Genomic DNA, 27,685 nt, shown 5'->3' with positions numbered 1-27,685 from the left:
AACATTTTGGAGTTTGTGCTACAGGATGAAAATTTCTGTTTGAAAAAGCTATCCTTTGCTTTCCTAACTTTCCTGAAAAGTTGCATATTCATTGTTACAGCCCCTACTATAATTATTGCAATGAGTAGTTTGCTGCCACTCCACCATGTTAGCCTGCATCCTCTCAAGATGTGCCAGCACACTGTTCCGCCCATCCCTGAGTAGAACACAAACCTGTTCACTCAATAATACGAAATGCTCTGAGACCAGGTTGGTTCACTGAAGGGGGGTCCAAGTATGAGAGCAGAGTGATGAATACCAGTGGAGTCAACAAAGTGTTAATCACATTTGTGAAAATGAGTTTCTTGACAATGTGACGTAGGCTACAGACGCAACCTGGATAATGTCCGAAACTGGGCCAAAATCCAACAAAAGGGACGCCAAAACACTCTTGACTGTTGAGGGGAGAAGGCTTGAGAAAGGAAAACAGAAAGAGAAGGTGGAGGAGAGGACTTAAAGATATTAGAGGGTGAGGAGGAAAAATAAAAATAGAAGAAGCACTTTATCAGTTGATCTTGTGGAGAGGGGGGTAAATGCATTCTGTGAAAGTGGGAGACTTGTGCCAGTGATAAAAGTAATGAAATTGGACTAAAAGTGGAAAGAAATTAAATTGATCAAACATTTTTGTATACGTTTTGAATGAGGTAGTGTGGATAAAGTCGTCTACGCTGTTTGTGTGTGTATACCAGAGCGCCCTTGTGTGGTACCATTTTGTGATTACTTTTCAGCCTTTCTAAGGAAGCAGGCTGTACAACAAGACTTATCCCTTGGCGCATGAGAATCTTGAGGAAGTGTGAGAGGGAAGGAACTGTAATACAGTACAACAAAGCTATGGACAGTGACTTGAGAAGGTCCCATTCAGGGTGCACTTGTTTGCTCTATTTCATCATAACGTATTGATCCAATTTATGATGGAGTGGCTTGGATTTTCCTGTTTGCTGCTCGGTGTGTTACTGTGGCCGAGCAGAACACAAAACGTTGTACCTGGCACAGGTAAGTTTAGTCTACCTTATACAGGTGTGCCACGGTTAGAGAGATGGCTGTGTGCATATTTCACAAATGCTTTTAACAACGTTCCATTCTGCAGAGTTGAAGCTGGTAAAGTTGGGATACTCAGTCACATCATTAGATAATCATTTCTCTAACAATGAACTTCTTGGGATGTTAAACTATGTGCAGTAATATGTATCTGATATCTATTAGTGAAGTATAGCCTACATCCACAAGTAGTAACTTATTTCCACTCTGTCTATTCTTTTGTCCTCATCATTGTTGGAGCTGGTAAAGTCGGGATACTCAGTCACATCATTAGATAATCTTTTTTTTTTATACACTCTATCTCACCCACAAACACCTTCTCACTATTATTGACAGAGTTGTCTATACGATTCATGATTTTTCAGTATGTTTGTTTGAGAGAGGAAGAGAGTTCCAGCTCTTGGGATTACAGTTGAAAGGGAGACAATAGAAATTCTGTCTTCTATTGATATTAGTTGCTATCGTCAAGAAAAACCTTTGCCCTGCTGACCTTGGCCAGAATGTCTCTGGAAATCCGGAACATTTTGTTTGCCAAATGACAGTAACAAGCTGTAATAATAATGGATCCAAGTTTACTTAAAAGTAAACACTTGGATCTATGACTCAGGTGTCTTTGAAAAAGATTAAGCAAAGGCTTTGCATACATTTCTCTACAGGTCATAAAGGTGGGAACAAAGCTAATTTAGTTTTGTGGCTACATTTTAATGACATAAATAGAGAGGAAGAGGACTGCATCTCTCTCACATACACTCTCTCTCACCCACAAACACCTTCTCACTGTGGATCTCAGAGAGGGAAGAGAGCTGCATTCCTCTTCCTCTCCTCCTCGTAAGTGCCAGCGCAAATCCCCTTTCTCTCTTCTCTCTCCTTGTCCTTCTCTTTTTCCCCCCCAGTACTTACACACTCTGCCTTTCAATTTCTCCCTCTACAGTATTTACACACTTTAAGATATCTTATTTTTGTTTTTGAGATAATACTTTATTTCTCTTGGCGGGGATGCTGAATGTAAAAACTGTCTTGACTTACCCCACTCTCCCCTATGTAGATGGTTGAGAAAGAAAAGTGCTGTAAATTGTTCCTGAGTATAAAGAGATGATAAGGTGACCATTATAATGTGCTCAACAAATATCATCTGGCCAGACTGTGGCTATTTTCTGCATATAATGTTGTCTCTCTCTCTCTCTGTATCTTTCAATCTCTCTCTGTTGTTTGGTCTCTCTCTCTCTGTATCTTTCACTCTCTCTCTATTGTTTGGTCTCTCTCTCTGTATCTTTCACTCTCTCTCTCTGTTGTTTGGTCTCTCTCTCTGTATCTTTCACTCTCTCTCTCTCTGTTGTTTGGTCTCTCTCTGTATCTTTCACTCTCTCTGTGTTGTTTGGTCTCTCTCCCTGTATCTTTCACTCTCTCTCTCTGTGTTGTTTGGTCTCTCTCTCTGTATCTTTCACTCTCTCTCTGTTGTTTGGTCTCTCTCTCTGTATCTTTCACTCTCCCTCTGTTGTTTGGTCTCTCTCTCTCTGTATCTTTCACTCTCTCTGTGTTGTTTGGTCTCTCTCTGTATCTTTCACCCTCTCTCTGTTGTTTGGTCTCCCTCTCTCTCTGTATCTTTCACCCTCTCTCTGTTGTTTGGTCTCTCTCTCACTCTCTCTCTCTGTTGTTTGGTCTCTCTCGCTCTCTCTGTATCTTTCACTCTCTCTCTGTTGTTTGGTCTCTCTCTCTCTTTATCTTTCACTCTCTCTCTGTTGTTTGGTCTCTCTCTCACACTCTCTCTGTTGTTTGATCTCTCTCTCACTCTCTCTCTCTGTTGTTTGGTCTCTCTCTCACTCTCTCTCTCTGTTGTTTGGTCTCTCTCTCACTCTCTCTCTGTTCTTTGGTCTCTCTCTCTCTCTCTGTATCTTTCGGTCTCTCTCTGTTGTTTGGTCTCTCTCTCTCTGTATCTTTCACACTCTCTGTTGTTTGGTCTCTCTCTCTGTATCTTTCACTCTCTCTCTGTTGTTTGGTCTCTCTCTCACTCTCTCTCTGTGTTTGGTCTCTCTCTCACTCTCTCTCTCTGTTGTTTGGTCTCTCTCTCTCTGTATCTTTCAGTCTCTCGCTGTTGTTTGGTCTCTCTCTCTTTATCTTTCACTCTCTCTGTTGTTTGGTCTCTCTATCTCTGTCTCTCACTTTATCTTTCACTCTCTGTTGTTTGGTCTCTCTCTCTGTTTCTCTCTCTGTTTCTCTCTCTCTGTTGTTTGGTCTCTCTCTCTCTCTGTTGTTTGGTATCTCTCTTTTACTCTCTCTCTGTTGTTTGGTGTCTCTCTCTCTCACTTTCTCTCTCTGTTTGGTCTCTCTCTCTCTCTCTCTGTTGTTTTATCTCTCTCTCTCTCTCTCTCTCTCTCTCTCTCTGTTGTTTGGTATCTCTCGCTCACTCTCTCTCTGTTGTTTGGTCTCTCTCTCTCACTCTCTCTCTGTTGTTTGATCTCTCTCTCACTCTCTCTGTGTTGTTTTGTCTCTCTCTCTGTATCTTTCACTCTCTCTCTGTTGTTTGGTCTCTCTCTCTGTTGTTTGGTCTCTCTCTCTGAATCTTTCACTCTCTCTCTCTGTTGTTTTGTCTCTCTCTCTGTATCTTTCACTCTCTCTCTGTTGTTTGGTGTCTCTCTCTCTGTATCTTTCACTCTCTCTCTGTTGTTTGGTCTCTCTCTCTGTATCTTTCAGTCTCTCGCTGTTGTTTGGTCTCTCTCTCTTTATCTTTCACTCTCTCTCTGTTTGGTCTCTCTCTCTCTGTCTCTCTCTTTATCTTTCACTCTCTGTTGTTTGGTCTCTCTCTCTGTTTCTCTCTCTCACTCTCTCTCTGTTATTTTGTCTCTCTCTCTCTCTGTTTGGTCTCTCTCTCTCTCTCTCTCTCTGTTGTTTGGTCTCTCTCTCTCACTATCTCTCTGTTGTTTGGTCTCTCTCTCTCACTCTCTCTCTGTTGTTTGATCTCTCTCTCTGTTGTTTGGTCTCTCTCTCTGTTGTTTGGTCTCTCTCTCTGTATCTTTCACTCTCTCTCTCTGTTGTTTGGTCTCTCTCTCTGTATCTTTCACTCTCTCTCTCTGTTGTTTGGTGTACCTCTCTCTGTATCTTTCACTCTCTCTCTGTTGTTTGGTCTCTCTCTCTTTATCTTTCACTCTTTCTCTGTTTGGTCTCTCTTTCTGTCTCTCTCTTTATCTTTCACTCTCTGTTGTTTGGTCTCTCTCTCTGTTTCTCTCTCTCACTCTCTCTCTGTTATTTTGTCTCTCTCTCTCCATTGTTTGGTCTCTCTCTCTCACTCTCTCTCTGTTGTTTGGTCTCTCTCTCTCACTCTCTCTCTCTGTTTGGTCTCTCTCTCTCTCTCTCTCTCTCTCTGTTGTTTGGTCTCTCTCTCTCTGTATCTTTCACTCTCTCTCTGTTGTTTGGTCTCTCTCTCTGTATCTTTCACTCTCTCTCTGTTGTTTGGTCTCTCTCACTCTCTCTCTCTGTTGTTTGGTCTCTCTCTCACTCTCTCTCTCTGTTGTTTGGTCTCTCTCTCACTCTCTCTCTGTTGTTTGGCCTCTCTCTCTCTCTGTTCTTTGGTGTCTCTCTCTCTCTGTATCTTTCAGTCTCTCTCTGTTGTTTGGTCTCTCTCTCTCTGTATCTTTCACTCTCTCTGTTGTTTGGTCTCTCTCTCTGTATCTTTCACTCTCTCTCTGTTGTTTGGTCTCTCTCTCTCTTTGTATCTTTCAGTCTCTCGCTGTTGTTTGGTCTCTCTCTCTTTATCTTTCACTCTCTCTGTTGTTTGGTCTCTCTATCTCTGTCTCTCACTTTATCTTTCACTCTCTGTTGTTTGGTCTCTCTCTCTGTTTCTCTCTCTCACTCTCTCTCTCTGTTGTTTGGTCTCTCTCTCTCTTTGTTGTTTGGTATCTCTCTTTCACTCTCTCTCTGTTGTTTGGTGTCTCTCTCTCTCACTTTCTCTCTCTGTTTGGTCTCTCTCTCTCTCTCTCTGTTGTTTTATCTCTCTCTCTCTCTCTCTCTCTCTGTTGTTTGGTCTCTCTCTCACTCTCTCTCTGTTCTTTGGTCTCTCTCTCTCTCTCTGTATCTTTCGGTCTCTCTCTGTTGTTTGGTCTCTCTCTCTCTGTATCTTTCACTCTCTCTGTTGTTTGGTCTCTCTCTCTGTATCTTTCACTCTCTCTCTGTTGTTTGGTCTCTCTCTCACTCTCTCTCTGTGTTTGGTCTCTCTCTCTCTCTGTTGTTTGGTCTCTCTCTCTCTGTATCTTTCAGTCTCTCGCTGTTGTTTGGTCTCTCTCTTTTATCTTTCACTCTCTCTGTTGTTTGGTCTCTCTCTCTGTCTCTCACTTTATCTTTCACTCTCTGTTGTTTGGTCTCTCTCTCTCCATTTCTCTCTCTCTTTCTCTCTCTGTTGTTTGGTCTCTCTCTCTCTCTGTTGTTTGGTATCTCTTTTTACTCTCTCTCTGTTGTTTGGTCTCTCTCTCACTTTCCCTCTCTGTTTGGTTTGTTGTTTTATCTCTCTCTCTCTTTGTTTGGTATCTCTTCACTCTCTCTCTGTTGTTTGGTCTCTCTCTCACTCTCTCTCTGTTGTTTGATCTCTCTCTCACTCTCTCTGTGTTGTTTTGTCTCTCTCTCTGTATCTTTCACTCTCTCTCTGTTGTTTGGTCTCTCTCTCTGTTGTTTGGTCTCTCTCTCTGAATCTTTCACTCTCTCTCTCTGTTGTTTTGTCTCTCTCTCTGTATCTTTCACTCTCTCTGTTGTTTGGTGTCTCTCTCTCTGTATCTTTCACTCTCTCTCTGTTGTTTGGTCTCTCTCTCTATCTTTCAGTCTCTCGCTGTTGTTTGGTCTCTCTCTTTTATCTTTCACTCTCTCTCTGTTTGGTCTCTCTCTCTCTGTCTCTCTCTTTATCTTTCACTCTCTGTTGTTTGGTCTCTCTCTCTGTTTCTCTCTCTCACTCTCTCTCTGTTATTTTGTCTCTCTCTCTCTCTCTGTTTGGTCTCTCTCTCTCTCTCTCTCTCTGTTGTTTGGTGTCTCTCTCTCTCACACATCTCTCTGTTGTTTGGTCTCTCTCTCTCACTCTCTCTCTGTTGTTTGATCTCTCTCTCACTCTCTCTGTGTTGTTTTGTCTCTCTCTCTGTATCTTTTACTCTCTCTCTCTGTTGTTTGGTCTCTCTCTCTGTTGTTTGGTCTCTCTCTCTGTATCTTTCACTCTCTCTCTCTGTTGTTTTGTCTCTCTCTCTGTATCTTTCACTCTCTCTCTCTGTTGTTTGGTGTCTCTCTCTCTGTATCTTTCACTCTCTCTCTGTTGTTTGGTCTCTCTCTTTATCTTTCACTCTTTCTGTGTTTGGTCTCTCTCTCTGTCTCTCTCTTTATCTTTCACTCTCTGTTGTTTGGTCTCTCTCTCTGTTTCTCTCTCTCACTCTCTCTCTGTTATTTTGTCTCTCTCTCTCCATTGTTTGGCCTCTCTCTCACTCTCTCTCTGTTGTTTGGTCTCTCTCTCTGTATCTTTCACTCTCTCTCTGTTGTTTGGTCTCTCTCTCACTCTCTCTCTGTTGTTTGGTCTCTCTCTCTCTTTGTATCTTTCAGTCTCTCTCTGTTGTTTGGTCTCTCTCTCTTTATCTTTCACTCTCTCTGTTGTTTGGTCTCTCTATCTCTGTCTCTCACTTTATCTTTCACTCTCTGTTGTTTGGTCTCTCTCTCTGTTTCTCTTCTCCTCTCTCTCTCTGTTGTTGGTCTCTTTCTTTTGTTGTTTGGTATCTCTCTTTCACTCTCATTTGTTTGGTCTCATCTTTGTTTGGTCTCCTCAATCTTTCATTCATCTTTGTTTTGTCTCTCTCTGTATCTTTCTTCTTCTGTTGTTTGGTGTCTCTCTCTCTGTATCTTTCTTGGCCTGTGTTCTTTGGTCTCCCATTATCTTTCAGTCTCTGCTGTTGTTTGGTCCAAGGTTAATTTTATCTTTCATCACACAAAGAACAGTCTCTCTCTCTCTGTCTCTCTCTTTATCTTTCACTCTCTGTTGTTTGGTCTCTCTAAAGTTTCTCTCCATGACTCTCTCTCTGTTATTTTGTCTCTCAATGTCTGCTGTTTGGTCTTTTCTCTCTCTCTGTGTTGTTTGGTGTCTCTCTCTCTCAACATCTCTCTGTTGTTTGGTCTCTCTTACTCTCTCTCTGTTGTTTGATCTCTCTCACTCTCTCTGTGTTGTTTGTCTCTCTCTCTGTATCTTTTACTCTCTCTCTCTGTTGTTTGGTCTCTCTCTCTGTTGTTTGGTCTCTCTCTCTGTATCTTTCACTCTCTCTCTCTGTTGTTTTGTCTCTCTCTCTGTATCTTTCACTCTCTCTCTCTGTTGTTTGGTGTCTCTCTCTCTGTATCTTTCACTCTCTCTCTGTTGTTTGGTCTCTCTCTCTTTATCTTTCACTCTTTCTCTGTTTGGTCTCTCTTTCTGTCTCTCTCTTTATCTTTCACTCTCTGTTGTTTGGTCTCTCTCTCTGTTTCTCTCTCTCACTCTCTCTCTGTTATTTTGTCTCTCTCTCTCCATTGTTTGGCCTCTCTCTCTCACTCTCTCTCTGTTGTTTGGTCTCTCTCTCTGTATCTTTCACTCTCTCTCTGTTGTTTGGTCTCTCTCTCACTCTCTCTCTGTTGTTTGGTCTCTCTCTCTCTTTGTATCTTTCAGTCTCTCTCTGTTGTTTGGTCTCTCTCTCTTTATCTTTCACTCTCTCTGTTGTTTGGTCTCTATCTCTGTCTCTCACTTTATCTTTCACTCTCTGTTGTTTGGTCTCTCTCTCTGTTTCTCTCTCTCACTCTCTCTCTCTGTTGTTTGGTCTCTCTCTCTCTTTGTTGTTTGGTATCTCTCTTTCACTCTCTCTCTGTTGTTTGGTGTCTCTCTCTCTCACTTTCTCTCTCTGTTTGGTCTCTCTCTCTCTCTCTGTTGTTTTATCTCTTTCTCTCTCTCTCTCTCTCTGTTGTTTGGTCTCTCACTCACTCTCTCTCTGTTCTTTGGTCTCTCTCTCTCTCTCTGTATCTTTCGGTCTCTCTCTGTTGTTTGGTCTCTCTCTCTCTGTATCTTTCACTCTCTCTCTGTTGTTTGGTCTCTCTCTCACTCTCTCTCTGTGTTTGGTCTCTCTCTCTCTCTGTTGTTTGGTCTCTCTCTCTCTGTATCTTTCAGTCTCTCGCTGTTGTTTGGTCTCTCTCTCTTTATCTTTCACTCTCTCTGTTGTTTGGTCTCTCTCTCTGTATCTTTCAGTCTCTCGTTGTTGTTTGGTCTCTCTCTCTTTATCTTTCACTCTCTCTCTGTTGTTTGGTCTCTCTCTCTGTCTCTCGCTTTATCTTTCACTCTCTGTTGTTTGGTCTCTCTCTCTGTTTCTCTCTCCCACTCTCTCTCTGTTGTTTTGTCTCTCTCTCTCTGTTGTTTGGTCTCTCTCTCTCTCTGTTGTTTGGTATCTCTCTCTCACTCTCTCTCTGTTGTTTGATCTCTCTCTCTCACTCTCTCTCTCTGTTGTTTGGTATCTCTCTCTCACTCTCTCTGTTGTTTGGTCTCTCTCTGTAATTTGGTTTCTCTTTATATTTTACATAATTTTTCTTCCCCATCCTTTGTTTTTATATGTATAATATCTCTCACTCCATTGACAGCCATCTTTCAACCCATTCCTTCATTCATCTTTTAGCACTCTTGTCTCTTCTTCTTCTTTCCTCTCCTCTCTCTTGGCCTGTGTTCTATGGCTTGGATCCCATTATGTTTGAATAAAATGCCTTAAATGACCAAGGTTAATTTTAATGATCACACAAAGAACAGCAAATATTTCAATTTCGACAGGAAGATTAGCAAAGTAAAGAACAACCATGACAGGGAGTAAAACAAAGGCTAACAATGTGTGCTGAAGAGCTTTTCATCGCATGTGTTTTTATGTTGCCTTGTGGAACATAAATATATATATATATTTACTCTATATATAAGGTGAATAACTTCAGTGTAATCTCTCTCTTTCCCTCTCTCTTTCCCTACTCTTTCTCTCCCTCTCGCTCTGTCCCTCCATCTCTCTCTCTCTCTCTCTCTCTCTCTCTCTCTCTCAGCTCTGAACTGTTGTGAGGGGGATATCCTGCTCCTGTTGGATTCTTCAGGAAGTGTGTCATCCTACGAGTTCTCTCGCCTGCTGCACTTCCTGTCCGAGCTGCTCCTCCCCTTCTCTCTGGGGCGGGGCCAAGTGAGGGCGGGGCTGCTGCAGGTGGGCACTGAGCCACACCTGGAGTTTGGTCTGGATGCCCACAGCACCCAGCCTGGCCTGCAGGGGGCACTGCATAGGACCAGGCAACTCCAGGGGGACACCAACACAGAGGCTGCCCTCAGACAGGTCCAGGGGCTGCTAGCCAGAGCTGGGGCTGGGGATGAGTTGGAGCTCCCCAAAGTGCTGGTGTGGCTAACGGATGGCGTACAGCCGGGCATGGTGGATGGACCAATGGCAGAGCTGAGAAGGGCGGGTGTGTCTCTGTTGGCTGTCTCTACGGGACACGGGAACTACCAGGTGCTGCAGAGGGTGGTGACCCCGCCCATCGAGTCCCACCTGTACTTTGTGGACATCGATGACATCAGTATCATCACAGAGGACCTGAGGGAGGCCATCATTGGTGTGTGGGGCGGGGGTGTATTTATAGACAAGTATTTATAGACAGGACTGTGATTGCAGATGAAATCCTCTGTAGTGTAAATGCAAACTCTACCCCACTGAGTTGTATCCCCCCCTTCTCTCTCAGAGCTGATCCGCGTTGAGCGCCTGAGGGTGGTACAGGTGTCCTCCCACAGTGCCGTGCTGCAGTGGCGTCCTGTACTCGGATCCAACACAGATTTCTACAGCTTTTTACACTACAGCTCTGTTCTGCCAGGTGGTGGGGAGGGTCAGCCTAACGGCGGGGCCAGCAGTGGGGGGCAGTACCACAGACGGACCCTCCCCGGGGACGCCAGCTGGGTGGAGCTGAGGGACCTGCAGCCAGACACCATCTACACTGCCTCCCTCACCCCCAACTCCCAGTCCAACCATGATTATCTCAACACTCTCAGTGTCACCTTCACTACACAACCCGGTCAGAGGGGGGAGGGAAGGAGACGGGGAAGGAGGGAGGGAGAGGGGGATGGAGAGCAGTGATGTGGTAGATAAATGAAATGAGCAGATATTATAATAGAAAATGAATACAACCAGAATATATTTCTACATTATTGATCACATTTTTGTGGATAATAATATTATCTTTTGTTTCATCCGATCCCATCCTCTCCCTCTCCTATCCTCCAACCTAGAGGTGTTGAGCCCAGCGGTAGTCACAGTGACAGACTCAGGTCCTGACAGGGTGCGAGTGAGCTGGGGTCCTCTGCAAACTGAGCATGTCCAACGGTACCAGATAGAGTATGGAGCTCTACCCAGTGGGCAGGTCCACACGGTTAGGCTACATGGACATCAGAACTCCACTCTGCTCACTGGTCTAGAGCCAGACACACAGTACCTAGTTACTGTCAGCGCCCTGTACTCCACAGGCAAAGAGAAGGCCATGTCTGTCAAGGCCTGCACTCAGGAGGGTAAGATGTGTGTTGGTGTGTTTCTATGATTTAGGGACAATTCGACATTTACTGGGTTAGGGGGGCTGTTCCAAAATAGGGGAGGGTTGTCTAGATTTTGGGGGGGTTGCTCTGGGGATTGTGTTTTCTTTATTGGGAACAGGGGAGGGTAGTGCGTTTTTTTCCCTGATTTACAATTTCCATTATGCAGGTTTTACGATAGGTCTTCCATATAGCCAAATGCCCTCATCTGCTTACTTGCTTCTTCCCTATCAAGGTGCTTTGGTACTTCCCTTATGCACTACACTTCTCTGTGCGATTACTATACCACAGATCAATATAGTCTACCAGTCAACTATCTATCCTGCCCTCTATCCATACTGACAATAGAGGTAGTTGGATCATTTATCCAGATCTGCAATAGGTTAACTAGCAATCATACCACACATAAAATCATTCAAATATGCACACATTTTCTATATAAATCCACAAGATATAGAAGAATAACTGATTGGCAGCAGAGAGGCCAGGTGCATCATTGGGCATGAAAGAACAGTGAAAACATGCAGCTCAAAAATCTCCCCCATTAATCTTGTTAAGGGACAATACAATTATCCTACCTAGACTAGCCTACAACACCATAATCCAATGAACAATTGAGTGCAATTATACTCCAGGCTGTAAACTGCAGTGAAAATATCATTTGAATAATGGTGCAAAAGTTTTTGGATCGTTTCATTCCATTCGTTCCATTTAGATCAGCTGTGGGTCTACTCTGGAAAGATTCTAGATAGGCACAGGAGCAGGCCAGTCTGGTTGTAGTTTTACTTGTGATACTGATGCGCTGTCTGTTGCGGTCATCATTCTCCAGTTCTCCCATGTCTTCCACATAGGCCTATATTCGCCCAGCAGGCCCAGTAATTCAGGAAAGCTTAACACGTTCTGGCTCCTTTCCGATCCAAGTGGCTATTCCTCGACCTAGAACCTGACACTTCAATATGGCCTAAATATTTGTCATTTAAAATGTATTACCTTTTTTACGTGTGGCATTAACACAACTACTCACAATGTTTTGATCTGATTAGGCTACCTGCGCACGTTCATCCACTCCACTCTAATATAATTCCACCATCCAAACGGCGCAATGGCCATTTGATTAATGGAAAGTGACAACTGTTACAAAACAACAAAATGACATTCAAACCAAGCCTTTGATACTGAGTAGGGGTACTGAGTAGGGGTACTGAGTAGGGGTACTGAGTAGGGATACCGAGTAGGGGTACCGAGTAGGGGTACCGAGTAGGGATACCGAGTAGGGATACCGAGTAGGGGTACCGAGTAGGGGTACCGAGTAGGGATACCGAGTAGGGGTACCGAGTAGGGTGCCGAGTAGGGTACCGAGTAGGGGTACCGAATAGGGGTACCGAGTAGGGGTACCGAGTAGGGATACCGAATAGGGATACCGAGTAGGGGTACTGAGTAGGGGTACTGAGTAGGAGTACTGAGTAGGGGTACTGAGTAGGGGTACTGAGTAGGGGTACTGGTAGGGATACTGAGTAGGGGTACTGGTAGGGATACTGAGTAGGGGTACTGAGTAGGGATACTGAGTAGGGATACTGAGTAGGGGTACTGAGGGGGTACTGAGTAGGGATACTGAGTAGGGGTACTGAGTAGGGATACTGAGTAGGGGTACTGAGTAGGGATACTGAGTAGGGATACTGAGTAGGGATACTGAGTAGGTGTACTGAGTAGGGGTACTGATTAGGGGTACTGAGTAGGGATACTGAGTAGGGGTAGTGAATAGGGATACTGAGTAGGGGTACTGAGTAGGGATACTGAGTAGGGGTACTGAGTAGGGATACTGAGTAGGGATACTAAGACGGGGTACTGAGTAGGGATGCTGAGTAGGGGTACTGAGTAGGGGTACTGAGTAGGGATACTGAGTAGGGAGAGATGTATTTTCAATTTTTCAAGATTGTCATACTCTACTTGATTGTGGTGTTGAAAATACAAACCATGATGATAAGTGTTCAAAGTCAGTAATTGGTATGCAGTTGCGTGTTGCTTATTGGTTGGGTGTGATATATTGGCACAGAAACCTGTTGGTGGAAAATATGTTGCATATATTTTATATAATTATAAATACAGCAACGAAAAGTTGAAAATCTGATTTCTCCCCAGATGATCATTGATCATTGTCTGCAGCCTGCTCTGATCATAGCGTAATGAAACAGCCAGAGAGAGTGAGCTCGCCCATAGCGAACCCTCAACTTTCTGGCCCATTAGCTGTGCGTGGCATTGACTGTGCCACAAAACTATGCTAAAGTGGTAAAGTCGATATCCACGTTTATAAACACTGGGTTGTTACAGTTATTGTAATTTATGGTGGTAATAACAATTTTTTAGTTAATTTTATGAAGGGGGAGGGTGTGCACATTTGATTACAGTAGAAGGGGAGGGTGATGTGAAAATATTTGTAACATTGGGGAGGGGGGTGCATATTTTCTTGGGACCCCTCCTCCAGGTACATTTCTAACTGTCCCTTATACTTCTGCTGTCTTTCCTTAATATTAAATTGTTTCCCTCTCAGCAACAATATTGTATTTGTGCTGTTAATTCAATGGTTCCTAACTTTTTTCGGTAACTGTACCACCAAGTACATTTTGCTCTGCCAGGATTTCCCCATAAGTACCCCCCTAATGTGCATTTTACCAGTAAGTCTATGGTCTCATGAGTCTTCTCAATTATCCCCTGGTTGGGAAACACTGTGTTAATGAATGCTTGTTAAAAATGGTATTGACATTTAAATGTCATGAAACCCTTTACTTATCCTGACATACTGTACATTTATCCTACAGTCATTTATAAGGAGTCCATGCCTCCCTTAGGCTTTGCCCCTCTCTTTTTTCATTCTGTGATTTATGGCTTTTAAAACAGAACACACACACTAGCCTGTCCTCTATCTGTGTGTCTCAGTGCTGCCAGCCCTGGCTGACCTCCAGCTGACTCCAGTGGGGCGTGATGCGGTGCAGGTCCGGTGGTGGGGCCACGATGAGGGGCTGAGGGGGTACTGGCTCAACTGGGAGAGGGGTGAGACCCAGAGCCCCTCCCGCCCTGCATTCTCCTGCCTATACCTGCCCCCTGGCTCCCTGTCCACACTGCTCACACACCTGGCCCCCAGCAGCCGAGTGTGTGTGTCGCCTGTCTACCGCATGGCCCGGGGATTGGGGCTCTGCTGCACCGCACGCACACAAACAGGTCTGATACTCCGCGCACACATACCAGGGTTGGGCTCAATTCAGAATTTTGGAATTGGTTCCCATTCAACTCATTAGTTACATTTAAATTAAATTGGCCACACTCCACAAGATGTAGACATTGAATTTGAGTGACAGGAAGTAGAATTTAATTCAGTGCTATTCAAATTCAGTGCTATTCAAAGACATTCCAATGTCATAGAACACGAGAGTGTCATTAAAACTAGAGAGAGTGCAAATCTGTCATCAAGGCAAAGGGTGGCTACTTAGAAAAATCTCAAATGTAACATTTTGATTGGTTTAACACTTTTCTGGTTACTACATGATTCCATATGTGTATTTCGTAGTTTTGATGTCTTCACTATCATTTTACAATGTAGAAAATACAAACAAAGAAAAACCCTGGAATGAGTGGACCTGGGAAGGGTACTAAAACATTTCTGCAGCATTGAAGGTCCCAAAAAACACTGTGGCCTCCATTATTCTTAAATGGAAGAAGTTTGGAACTACCAAGACTCTTCCTAGAGCTGGCCGCTTGGCCAAACTGAGCAATCAGGGGAGAAGGGCCTTGGTCAGGGTGACCAAGAACCCGATGGTCACTCTGACAGAGCTCCAGAAGGACAACCATCTCTGCAGCACTCCACCAATCAGGCCTTTATGGTAGAGTGGCCAGATGGAAGCCACTCCTCAGTAAAAGGCACATGACAGCCCGCTTGAAGTTTGCCAAAAGGCACCTAAAGGACTCTCAGACCATGAGAAACAAGATTCTCTGGTCTGATGAAACCAAGATTGAACTCTTTGGCCTGAATGCGAAGCTTCACGTCCGGAGGTAACCTGGCACCATCCCTGCGTTAAGCATGGTGGTGGCAGCATCATGCTGTGGGGTTGTTTTTCAGCGGCAGGGACTGGGAGACTAGTCAGGATTGAGGGAAAGATGGACGGCAAAAAGTACAGTTCCTTGATGAAAACCTACTCCAGAGTGCTCAGGACCTCAGACTGGGGCTAAGGTTCACCTTCCAATAGGACAACAACCCTAATCACACAGCCAAGGCAACATGGGAGTGGGTTCGGGACAAGTCTCTGAATGTCCTTGAGTGGCCCAGTCAGAGCCCAGACTTAAACCCGATTAAACATCTCTGGAGAGACGTGAAAATAGCTGTGCAGCGATGCTCCCAATCCAACCTGACAGAGCTTGAGAGGATCTGCAGAGAAGAATGGGAGAAACTCCCCACATACAGGTGTGCCAAGTTTGTAGCATCATACCCCAAAATAATCCAGGCTGTAATCGCTGCCAAAGGTGCTTCAACAAAGTACTGAGTAAAGGGTCTAAATACTTATGTAAATGTGATATTTGTACAATGTACAAATTACCTCAACTAACCTGTACCCCCGCACACTGACTCGGTACCGGTACCCCCTGTATACAGCCTCGTTATTGTTATTTTATTATGTTTTTTTAGGTTATTTGGTAAATATTTTCTAAACTCTTCTTGAAATGCACAGTTGGTTAAGGGCTTGTAAATCAGCATTTCAAGGTAAGGTCTACCTGTTGTATTCGGCGCATGTGACAAATAAAGTTTAATTTGGTATTTCACTTTTTTAGGGATTAGCAAACATTTTTAAAAACCTGTTTTTGCTTTGTCATCGTGGATATTGTGTGTAGATTGATGAGGTGGAAAAGTGATTTAATACATTTTAAAATAAGGTTGTAATGTAACAAAATGTGGAAAAAGTCAAGGGGTCTGAATAATTTCAGAATGCACTGTAATGAATTATGCTAAATGAGGCAAATATAACTTGTCTGTGTTTTGCCATACATACAGTAAGACAACTGTTGGGACTGCGCCAGCAGAGCTTCTGACAGATGTTCACTATGGTGCATTACATTTGTTGGAACATCTCCAGCTCACTGATAATAAACAATGATTCATTTAAAATTGACTTTGAGTGTCTCTGTGTAAGAATTACCACGGCAGAAGATTATGCCGTCATGTCATAAGGAAGACACGTTCTTTGTCAGCTGGGTCAAGATAAAGAGTTGTAGCTTCACCATATAGGTGATGTAATCCAAATGTATGGATTCCATTTCTCTGATTTCAATTAGAAGGATAGCCACTGACAGGGAGAGATGAATAAGGGTGAAAAGGATGAGGGGTGGATGGAGGGGAAAAAGAAGACAACTGCATATTTTTTTATCTCCCATCATCCATGTCACATAGGCATTTCTGGAAGATAAAAAAATACACAGCATATACAGTTCATGAATAAAGGGTGAAAATGTACTTTCTCACACATTTTTCAGTTTTTGATTTCTCCCATAATGCAATCAACACGTGAGCCTAGCTCTTGTGAACTTGCTTCTGAAGAGCACCATCTAGTGGGACACATATTTTACCACAGGTTGTGACAATCAGGCCTACGTTAAACTTTTTAGAATTTTTTCCCTGCTGCACTGTATGCACAGTACACCCCTAAGTGTGAATGTAATGCAAAAAAAGCATGTTCTTCATTACTCAGATCTTTGCTGATGAAACTGTCTGACACTTTGCTGATGACACTGTAGTCTCTACCAATGATGTAGCATTTTTTTAGGTGAGGGAAAGCAATTTTTTTTAAATGACGTCATCATTTCCTCAATCAAAGTTTTTACTGACAGATGCACCCAATTGAATAGCCTATCATTATAGAATATGCATATCATGAATCCTCCAATTGCAACGTCTGCCTATGCCCACACATAGGCTGCATTTACACAGGCAGCCCAACTCTGATCTGTTTTTTCACTAATTGGTCTTTTGACCAATCAGATCAACTTTGAAAAATATCTGATGTGATTGGTCAAAAGACCAATTAGTGGAAAAAATATCAGAATTGGGCTTCTTGTGTAAATGCAGCCATTATGTCTCTAGAAAATATTATATTTTTAATACCCTCAAACATAAAGTTAAGCATAGGCTAAATAATTTCAAAATAGGCCATCAAAATAGGCCAGAATAGGCCATGATAATTCTTCACATTTTACTGTTGAAACCTGCAAACTACCAGTCATTGATTGATCTCAATCAGATTCATGGGAATATGCATTTTATGCATCTTCTTGAATTGCTGTTTCATGAGCAAATTACAGCGGATGGTGTTAATTAACAAACTTTTAGCCTTTCTTATATTTTGTTTTAATCAAAGCATATATCCTGCTTAGTGGCTCACTCTGGTTGAGTTTTGGAGCATGATAATTTTTTAAGGGGACAATTCAGCTTCAGCTAACCATCCTAAAATCTCATTAGAAATGAGATGTTTTGGTATAACAGTAACGTTATAGGCCCCTATGGTATTATATTTGGTTCTGTTATGTAAAATGCAAATAAGTAATTACACAAACACACCTTCAGTACACTCCTCTCCTTAACTTCCTCCTGTCTGCCACGTACTCACTCCCACACCAATTGTTTTTGACATATCTAGGCCTGTATCATAGTAGCATTGCTGATCTAGAATTACTGATCAGGTCCCCCTTGTCCATGTGATTAGCAGATTCAGCACTGTTCAGTACTGAGGAGGGGTCACCTGATTGAGTTATCATTATAGAAAAAGGTCCATTTAATGAATACTTTAGTATCACTTTCTTTTTTTCATTTCACTTTCACTTTCTCTTTTTTCACTTTCTTTATGGTTATATTGCATTTTAATCACCCACTGACTAGATGTCAAATCCTTGTTTCCTTCGTCCGTGTTTCCTCCAATCCTCGCCTCTCTTTCAAAGCACATCGTGCTTTGGGAGGGAGGTGAGGAATAAAGGAAACAAGGACAGAGAATGCATGGATTTGGCAGCTAGTAAATTTTTAGACAATGAGTGAGTGAGTGAGTGAGTGAGTGAGTGAGTGAGTGAGTGAGTGAGTAGCCGTGATACCCAGGTTCTGTCCAGACACAACCCGTAGCCTGAAAGAACTTGATGGGTGGTGACATAGTGAGTAGGCTTGGGTGGTATCCAGATTTTCATACTGTCATACCATCCTTCTCTCATCCCGGGATTTACGGTATTACTGGCATAGCACACAATGGGGCACTAAAAACACAAGAAAAGCTGCTCAACTGTTATGCCTGCAGCTATGGAACCCCGACCTGTTCTCCGGACGTGTTACCTGTCCCAGACCTGCTGTTTTGAACTCCCTAGAGACAGTAGGAGTGGTAGAGATACTCTGAATGATCGGCTATGAAAAGCCAACTGACATTTACTCCCGAGGTGCTGACCTGTTGCACCCTCGACAACCACTGTGATTATTATTGTTTGACCTTGCTGGTCATCTATGAACATTTGAACATTTTGGCCATGTTCTGTTATAATCACCACCCGGCACAGCCAGAAGAGGATTGGCCACCCCTCATAGCCTGGTTCCTCTCTAGGTTTCTTCCTAGGTTCTGGCCTTTCTAGGGAGTTTTTCCTAGCCACGGTGCTTCTACACCTGCATTGCTTGCTTTTGGGGATTTTAGGCTGGGTTTCTGTACAGAGATGAGATATCAGCTGATGTAAGAAGGGCTTTATAAATACATTTCATTTGGATTTTATTAACAGAATGCTAACCAAATTTACATAAACTAACAGCGAAATCACATAGACGCTGTTAGCCAAATGCTAACGTGTGAAAATGAACAAACGGATTTCAAAGACAGGCAAATCCAGCTCAAAAAGTAGTACCAGCATATACAAGTGTGGACATTTACAAGCGAAAATTAACAAGAGAAATGTTGCAAATGAACAAAGTTGTGATGCATGCTTTTCTGAAGGAAAACCAGCATGTGTACATCAGTAGTGGTCGGTGACATTTAAGATGAGGACGATTTCATTTTTTCATGAGTATATCCTTATTTCTATTACAGCATGTTGGATGACTGACATTCATATTCTATTCACCCAGTTCAATATAACTATCAGGTTTGAAGGTTTATTACAGCAACAAGGCAGGCCAACGACAGGTCAAGGCAAGGGTCAAAACCAGGAGGGCGCGAAAAAGAGAGACTGGGGAAAACCAGGAGTGGAGACAAAAAAACGCTGGTTGACTTGACAAACAAGATGAACTGGCAACAGACAAACAGAGAACACAGGTATGAATACACAGGGGATAATGGGGAAGATGGGCAACACCTGGAGGGGGGTGGAGACAATCACAAAGATAGGTGAATCAGATCAGGGTCTGACAATAACAGTGATTGGTTTAGGCTACTACATGATACAAAAATGTTCAATACCGCCTTGCAAACTCTTGCCTGCATCCAGCTGATCTATGTTGTAATCATTAGTCCAACAGTTGCAAACAAGAGTTTCCATTGGACAAATTCAGGTATGTTTATCCCAGTTTCATTCCGTTTAAGAAACATTTTTCAACAGAATTGGTGGAATGAATACACCCCTGATCACCCATAAACACAGTTCACTTTCATAACCACCACATTGTATTCCTTCTCACATCTATGTGCTCTCCTCCTCTTACCTTTTCCCTTTGAATGTGCACTTCAATGCACAACATATCAGCTGTATGTGACCAGGCGAAAAACCTTTCCAAGCCATATCTTTCCAAACCATATCATAAGCGCTACACACAGCCTACATCATTGTCACCATATTAGCTAAGGTAACTTCATAGTAAAGATAGCTAATAGTTCTAACTAATGCGTTAGTAAACCTGCTACAATCATGCAGCAATGTTGCAGTGTACAGTCAGTAAGCAATTTAGCACTTACACCAGCGGGCCCCAGTGGTAATGAATTTGTAAACCAAAAGCTTACCTTGACTTGGAAGAGTTCCAGTGTTGTGTTGGATATTCATAGCCAGCTAGCTAACATAGCATTCTATAGTGTCTGAGTAGGCTAAACTGGGTAGCTGCATTTGCTAGCTAAGTAAGTGAAACTGAAAGGGGGAAAATGACAAAATCTCTCTCTATCTCTCTCTTGCTTCTCCTTCATTTTGGAAGAAATGCATTTGTTCAAAACTGTTCAGCTAATGTCTTTCTCTCTCTTTGAGTTAACTACTCACCACATTGTATGCACTGCAGTGCTAGCTAGCTGTAGCTTATGCTTTCAGATTCATTCTCTGATCCTTTGATTGGGTGGACAACATGTCAGTTCATGTTACAAGAGCTCTGATAGGTTGGAGGATGTCCTCCAGATGTTGTCATAATTACTTTCTAAGCTATGGAAGGGGGTGAGAACCATAAGCCTCCTAGGTTTTGTATTGAAGTCAATGTGCCCAGAGGAGGATGGAAGCATTTTCGCATTTTGTTACATTACAGCCTTATTCTAAAGATTTGATTTTTTATTCTAAGATTTTTAGAAATTTTAGCAAACTTATCAATATAAAAAACAAATACCTTATTTACTAAGTATGTATTAGACTCAAAATTGAGCTCAGGTGCATCCTGTTTCCATTGATCATCCTTGAGATGTTTCTACAACTTGATTGTTCCACCTGTGGTAAATTCAATTGATTGGACATGATGTGGAAAGGCATACACCTGTCTATATAAGGTCCCACAGTTGACATTGAGCAAAAACCAAGCCATGCGATCGAAGGAATTGTCCGTAGAGCTCCGAGACAGCATTGTGTCGAGGTACAGATCTGGGGAAGGGTACCAAAATGTGTCTACCGCATTAAAGGTCCCCAAGAACACAGTGGCCTCCATCATTCTTAAATGGAAGAAGTTTGGAACCACCAAGACTCCTAGAGATGGCTGCCCGGCCAATCTAAGCAATCTGGGGAGAAGGGCCTTGGTCACGGAGGTGTGAGCTCCAGAAAGACAACCATCTCTGCAGCACTCCACAAATCAGGCCTTTATGGTAGAGTGGCCACACCTCATTAAAAGGCACATAACAGCCCACTTGGGGTTGCCAAAAGGCATCTAAAGGACTTAGACCATGAGAAGCAAGATTCTCTGGTCTGATGAAACCAAGATTGAACTCTTTGGCCTGAATGCCTGGAGGAAACCTGGCACCATCCCTACGGTGAAGCATAGTGGTGACAGCATCATGCTGTGGGGATGTTTTTCAGCGGCAGGGATTGGGAGACTAGTCAGGATTGAGGGAAAGATGAACGGAGAAAAGTACAGAGAGATCCTTGATGAAAACCTGCTCCAGTGTACTCAGTACATCTGACTGGGTCAAAGGTTCACCTTCCAACAGGACAACGACCCTAAGCACAGCCAAGAGGAGGAGTGGCTTTGGGACAAGTCTCAATGTCCTTGAGTGGCACAGCAAAGTGAATGTAGCGCATAAACCAGTTAGTTAGCTAAATACATTTAATTTATGAGATTACAAAACAATTAGACCTAATTTAGCTAGCTAACTGGTTTCTGAGCTACATTCACTTTTCAATATGAACAGAACCAGATTTTCCACTCTGTTGTCCTGCACAAACAGTGTCTGTAATAAACACATCTAAGATGATTAGCTATAGAAACAACCTAGTGCTTTCATTTACAAATCTCATGACGTGATTATGAGATATACTGTAGTAAAGTATCTCGTTTTATTGTTATTTAGCTGAGCCTGCTAGGTAGCTCATTTTCATATTGGTATAGCTATACTACTGCTAACGTTAGGGAATGGGGATACCTCGTCAGTTGCATAACTGAAAACATTCAACCAGAGAGGAAGAGGAAGAGATAACCAACTCGATGGAAAATGGTTCCCTCCAGCAGGTGGTGTTTTTCAGTTTTGCTCACCAAGCAAGAAGATTTTGTATGGAGGTCAATGAGAGTGTCGAACTTGGTGAACAAAAAAATGTGACGTATTTGCTAGGTGAGGTTTATTTGTTGTCTCAAATGGTATGCATATTCACGGATAGTAGCGTAGCATCTCTCTCCATTGAAAACAGGTGTTTGAAGTCAACAACCCTCATTGAATATTCAAAAAAGGTTTTACAATAATGAGATGTATTCACCAATCCAAAGCAAAAATAGGCGGGACCTAGACAGCGCGCCCTGCCGCTTTGTGGACAACGACTCCCATTGTTATGGTGAAGAGACATGTATCTTGCCAGTCTATCTACACTGAAGAAAAATATAAACGCAACATGCAAAGTCTTGGTCCCATGTTTCATGAGCTGAAATAAAAGTTCCCAGAAATGTTTCATACACACACAAAAATTGTGACAAATTTGTTTCATCCCTGTTATTGAGCATTTCCCCTTTGCCAAGATAATCCATACACCTGACAGGTGTGCCATATCAAGATGTTGATTAAACAGCATGATCATTACACAGGTGATCCTTGTGCTGGGGACAATAAAAGGCCACTCTAAAATGTGCAATTTTGTCACACAAAACAATGCAACAGATGTCTCAAGTTTTGCTGACTGCAGGAATGTCCAGAGCTGTTGCCAGAGAATTTAATGCTAATTTCTCTACCATAAGTATTTAGCAGTACGTCCAACCAACCTTACAACCGGAGACCACGTGTATGGCGTCGTGTGGGCGAGTGGTTTGCTGATGTCAACGTTGTTATGGGCAAGCATAAGCTATGGACAATGAACACAATTACATTTTATCGACGGCAATTTGAATGCACAGAAATACCCTGACGAGATCCTTAGGGCCATTGTGAGGCCCATTTTTTTGTAAGGCATCTTTGACCAACAGATGCAAATCTGTATTCCCGGTCATATGAAATCCATAGATTAGGGCCTAATGAATTTATTAAAATGGACTGATTTCCTCATATGAACTGTAACTCAGTAAAATCTTTGAAATTGTTGCATGTTGAATTTAAATGTTTGTTCAGTATATAATCTTTGATTCAACCAAAATGTGGCTTCCACTCTGAATCAGAGAGGTGTGGGGGGGGCGGAGCCATCTTTGAAGCAGGTCTGGATGCCGTGCCTGGACTGGGCACCGGCGCAAAGGAGGGCTCCAGCCATGGAGCAGGACTGGACGCCGTGCCTGGACTGGGCACCGGTGCAGAGGAAGGCTCCGGCCTTAGAGCTAGACTGGAAACCTTGCATGGAAGCTCCGGACCGTTGAACCTCGCTGGAGGTTCCAGACCGTTGACCGTCGCAGGAGGTTCTAGACCGTAGACCGTCGCAGGAGGTTCCGGACCCTGGACCGTCGCAGGAGGTTCCGGACCCTGGACCGTCGCAGGAGGTTCCGGACCCTGGACTGTCGCAGGAGATTCCGGTCTGTGGACCTTCGCAGGAGGTTCTGAACCGTGAACCGTCGCAGGAGGTTCCAGACTGTGAACCGTCGCTGGAAGCTCTGGACTGTGGATCGTCACCGGAAGCTCTGGACTGTGAACCATCTCCGGAAGCTCTGGACTGTGAATGCGCACCGGAGGCCTAGTGCGTGGAGCCGGTACAGGTACCACCGGACTGGTGACACGCACTTCAGGGCGAGTGCGGGGAGCAGGCACAGGATGCACCGGACTGGGGAGGCGCACCGGAGGCCTGGTGCGTGGAGCCGGCACAGGTGGCACCGGACTGGTGACATGCACTTCAGGGCGGGGAGCTGACACCGGATGTATCGGGCTGGGGAGGCGCACTGGAGGCCTGATGCGTGGATCCGGCACAGGTGGCACCAGACTGGTGACACGCACTTCAGGGCGAGTGCGAGGAGCAGGCACAGGACGTATTGGACTGGGGACGTGCACTTTAGGGCAAGTGCGAGGAGGAGACACAGGACGTACCGGACTGGGGAGGCGCACTGGAGGCCATACGCCTGCGTTGCCGCATACTACTAGCCAACTCCATTCTCTGGTATCCCTCCTCACACTGTTCCATCGACTCCCAGGCGTGCTCTGGTACTCTCCGTGGGTCGACCGACCACCTCTCTATCTCCTCCCAGATGGTCTCTGGCTCTTCCCTCTGCTCAGCCGCCAGCTCCATGACCGCGGTCTGTGTGGCCGCGGTCCCCGGCGTCGTCGCCGTCCTTCTTGCGTCCTCTGCGACTCCTGCCAAGGAAGGGTCTCCTGTCCTTCCATGATTTCTTCCCAGGTCCAACTTAAAACAAAAATCCAGAAAATCACATTGTATGATTTTTAAGTAATTAATTTTATTGCATGACATAAGTATTTGATCACCTACCAACCAGTAAGAATTCCGGCTCTCACAGACCTGTTCGTTTTTCTTTAAGAAGCCCTCCTGTTCTCCACTCATTACCTGTATTAACTGCACCTGTTTGAACGGCACCTGTCCACACACTCAATCAAACAGACTCCAACCTCTCCACAATGGCCAAGACCAGAGAGATGTGTAAGGACATCAGGGATAAAATTGTAGACCTGCACAAGGCTGGGATGGGCTACAGGACAATAGACAAGCAGCTTGGTGAGAAGGCAACAACTGTTGGCGCAATTATTAGAAAATGGAAGAAGTTCAAGATGACGGTCATTTACCCTCGGTCTGGGGCTCCATGCAAGATCTCACCTCGTGGGGCATCAATGATCATGAGGAAGGTGAGGGATCAGCCCAGAACTACACAGATTCATGGATTAAAATCCTGCAGCGCACGCAAGGTCCTCCTCTGGATGATCCAGAGGGGGAATGGGAGAAGGTCATGTGGTCGGATGAGACAAAAATAGAGCTTTTTGGTCTAAACTCCACTCGCCGTGTTTGGAGGAAGAAGAAGGATGAGTACAACCCCAAGAACACCATCCCAACCGTGAAGCATGGAGGTGGAAACATCATTCTTTGGGGATGCTTTTCTGCAAAGGGGACAGGACGACTGCACCGTATTGAGGGAAGGATGGATGGGGCAATATATCGCGAGATCTTGGCCAACAACCTCCTTCCCTCAGTAAGAGCATTGAAGATGGGTCATGGCTTGGTCTTCCAGCATGAAAACGACCCGAAACACACAGCCAGGGCAACTAAGGAGTGGCTCCGTAAGAAGCATCTCAAGGTCCTGGAGTGGCCTAGCCAGTCTCAAGGCCTGAACCCAATAGAAAATCTTTGGAGGGAGCTGAAAGTCTGTATTGCCCAGCGACAGCCCCAAAACCTGAAGGATCTGGAGAAGGTATGTATGGAGGAGTGGGCCAAAATCTCTGCTGCCGTGTGTGCAAACTTGGTCAAGAACCACAAGAAACATATAATCTCTGTCATTGCACACAAAGGTTTCTGTACCAAATATTAAGTTCTGATTTTCTGATGTATCAAATACTTATGTCATGCAATAAAATGCTAATTAATTACTTAAAAATCATACAATGTGATTTTCTGGATTTTTGTTTTAAATTCCGTCTCTCACAGTTGAAGTGTAACTATGATACAAATTACAGACCTCTACATGCTTTGTAAGTAGGAAAACCTGCAAAATCGGCAGTGTATCAAATACTTGTTCTCCCCACTGTATGCTCTTTTCCTTTGATCTTTTTTTCCTCTCTCAGGAAGAAAAGAGAGAGTTGTAGTGATGAGGAGAGTGACTCAGTCCATTTCTCCTGACAGATGAAGATAGGGAAGAAGCACTGTCTTACTCTGTTCCATACGGGCTACATTTTTGAGTCTCAGCTCTGAGACTAACATCTGTCTTGGTTTCAGACGAAGTCGCAGTGTCTCTTCTCCTTCATACACCATCTCTCTCGCCCACCACCAGAAAATGAGTCGCAGGGATAGAGGGAGAGAAAGAAAGGGAAAAAGAGAGGGAGCGTCGGAGTGAACTTGAGAGGGAGAACGAGCGGGTAAGAGGAAGGAGAGATGAATACTCAAGTTGAACATAGCTGTTGTCAATGAAGAGCCATGAGAGTTACTGTAAATGGCCTATGAAACAGCACATCATGAACCAAATACAAGCCAGATTCTTACTTTCCAATGTTTTCACTTTTGTACATTGCTTGTATTACATTATAATTTGGGAAACTATGCTCTAAAATCATAGTCCAAAGCTTTTGTCTGAACAATATTTTTGAAATAAAATGCTTTTGCATGACCTTGCCTTGTTTTATGAATGGCATCAAGTGATTACTTCCTGTTCAGCACCAAAACCAAACACACCTCCCCCCTCCTCCCTGGGGAAGCTAGTGTGGCATCCTAATTAACCTAGCTGCTAAGGAGGCATTTTTCAATTAGACTAGCTGATTAATCTCTCCTGTTCTGTGTATATGCACTCTCAGCTCCTGGTAGCTAAACTCTGAAACACCCACATTCCCATGGGTGTAGTGTACCCCTGGTCTAGCATTGATTGGTTGGGTAACTAGGGAAATGCCCTTTGCTGTGATTTTAGGTGGATGGGTATGGTAGGAACTACTTTGTATTTGTCTGGTGTCCATGGCGATTTTACATTGGTAGTTCTGTGGGAGGTTGGGCTTGTGTTCAATGCTACAGAAAGAGTGAGTGTTTATGAAAGTGTACCTATAATAGATGGGCAGCAATCAATATCTATTTTGCTGTGCATTTGTATCTATGACCAAGAGTTGTTGATATTTGGAATAAAACATCTAGCAGTGGATTAGAGGCTGCAGACAGACACTGGAATATAACTACTCTTAGAAGAAACTGGGAAAACAGGGCCCTGGATTAGGATCCAAAGAGACTGAAGAGTATTCTACCCAGAACTCTAACTCTAATTCAGTAGCTGAGATGGAGACCCCAATGCCGGAGTTGAGAGATGCGGAGCCAGTGGAGATGGGTCTCGGTGTCAACGGGTATCCCTTCCAGAACGCCCTCTACATAATCTTGGTCCTGCTGGGTATTGTGGGTAACGCCACGGTGGTTGGCGTAATTAGTGAGAGCGTATTCAAAGACCCCAGTGGAGGACGTAACTCAGACATCATCCTGATAAACATGGCCCTCTCCAACCTGCTCCTTTCTCTGCTGAGGAACGTCCTGCTGGTCATGTCTGACCTGGGGCTGGAGGTAAGGAGCTGGATGCGATTGTTACAGGGGTCGGGCACTGTGGTAGGGGGTGCCATGAAGAATGAGGGCTGTATGTGGGTGCTTGAGCCAATGGGGAAGCAAGTATGGAAAGTGTGTGGTTTGGGCTCAAAGTAAAAGGGTTGTAATTTGGAATTTGAGATATTGGAGGGATTTGAGCTGGTCTTTGAGGAATGGCAGTTTAAAATGCAAGGGTTATGGAGGGTGGTGTGGTCTGTAACTAGAGATATGCCATGTGAAAAGAAAGCAATCTGACAATATACCATGCCATACTTACTGATAAGAGCATTGTTCAGGTAGGCACTATAGTGTACACACATAAAACCTAACACCCAGCTCTCTCTCTAGCTGAACTCTTCCAGAGATGGGTGTCACGTCCTGATGGGGGTGTGGGTGTGGCTTCGCTCAGTCAACGTGTGGTCAACACTCTTCCTCAGTGCTTTCCACTTCCAGACACTGAGGCGCGTGGCCCCTCCCTCACGGACTGTTCACGGGCCCCACAGACCCCCCAAGACCCTTCTGATTAGCCTGGGCCTCATCTGGTATCTCAACCTGATCTATGCTATACCTGCACACATCTACTCTACTAAGGGGAACAAGAACAGCACAGAGGTAGGACCCTGATATAATAGAAGCACAGAGGTAGACAATAGGTGATGTGTATTATTTAAGTTGTGGGAAACTGTCTAATAAACCTTCTACGCCTTATCTCCCCCCTCCCCATCTCCCCTCATTTCCTCTCCTCTCTGCTGTCCTCTGTCTCCTCTACCCTCTTCTCTCTTCCCCTCCAGACCCTGATTTTGGTCAGCAGCACCACGCGCCCCCTGCTGGGCTGTGTGTGGAACTTCCCCTCCAGCTACAATACCCTGGCCTACACCACCACCTCCATGGTGATCCACGAGATCCTGCCTATCATCCTGATGGCCATCACCAACCTGGGCTCCCTCTACACACTCTACACCCATGGTAGGACCCGCAACCCAG

The 27,685-nt window shown here is 44.1% G+C and overlaps 2 protein-coding genes across 2 annotated transcripts; both read left to right on the top strand.

Moving 5' to 3' along the window:
• Positions 1-425: 425 nt before the first annotated feature.
• LOC112254552 (von Willebrand factor A domain-containing protein 1) lies at positions 426-27,587 on the top strand. Its single transcript, XM_024427237.2, has 7 exons — positions 426-1,032; positions 9,124-9,675; positions 9,802-10,128; positions 10,343-10,618; positions 13,574-13,855; positions 27,050-27,313; positions 27,493-27,587. The coding sequence occupies exons 1-6, from the start codon at positions 948-950 to the stop codon at positions 27,226-27,228; spliced, it is 1,701 nt and encodes a 566-aa protein (XP_024283005.1). The 5' UTR covers positions 426-947; the 3' UTR covers positions 27,229-27,313; positions 27,493-27,587.
• On the top strand, positions 25,166-27,075 carry LOC112254551. Its single transcript, XM_042324450.1, has one exon. The coding sequence runs from the start codon at positions 26,408-26,410 to the stop codon at positions 26,816-26,818; it is 411 nt and encodes a 136-aa protein (XP_042180384.1). The 5' UTR covers positions 25,166-26,407; the 3' UTR covers positions 26,819-27,075.
• Positions 27,588-27,685: the final 98 nt, after the last annotated feature.

Source organism: Oncorhynchus tshawytscha, linkage group LG07 (assembly GCF_018296145.1).
Source record: "Oncorhynchus tshawytscha isolate Ot180627B linkage group LG07, Otsh_v2.0, whole genome shotgun sequence".
Taxonomy (NCBI): domain Eukaryota; kingdom Metazoa; phylum Chordata; class Actinopteri; order Salmoniformes; family Salmonidae; genus Oncorhynchus; species Oncorhynchus tshawytscha.
The sequence above is the reverse complement of the archived record's forward strand: the minus strand, read 5'-3'. Positions and strand labels throughout refer to the sequence as shown.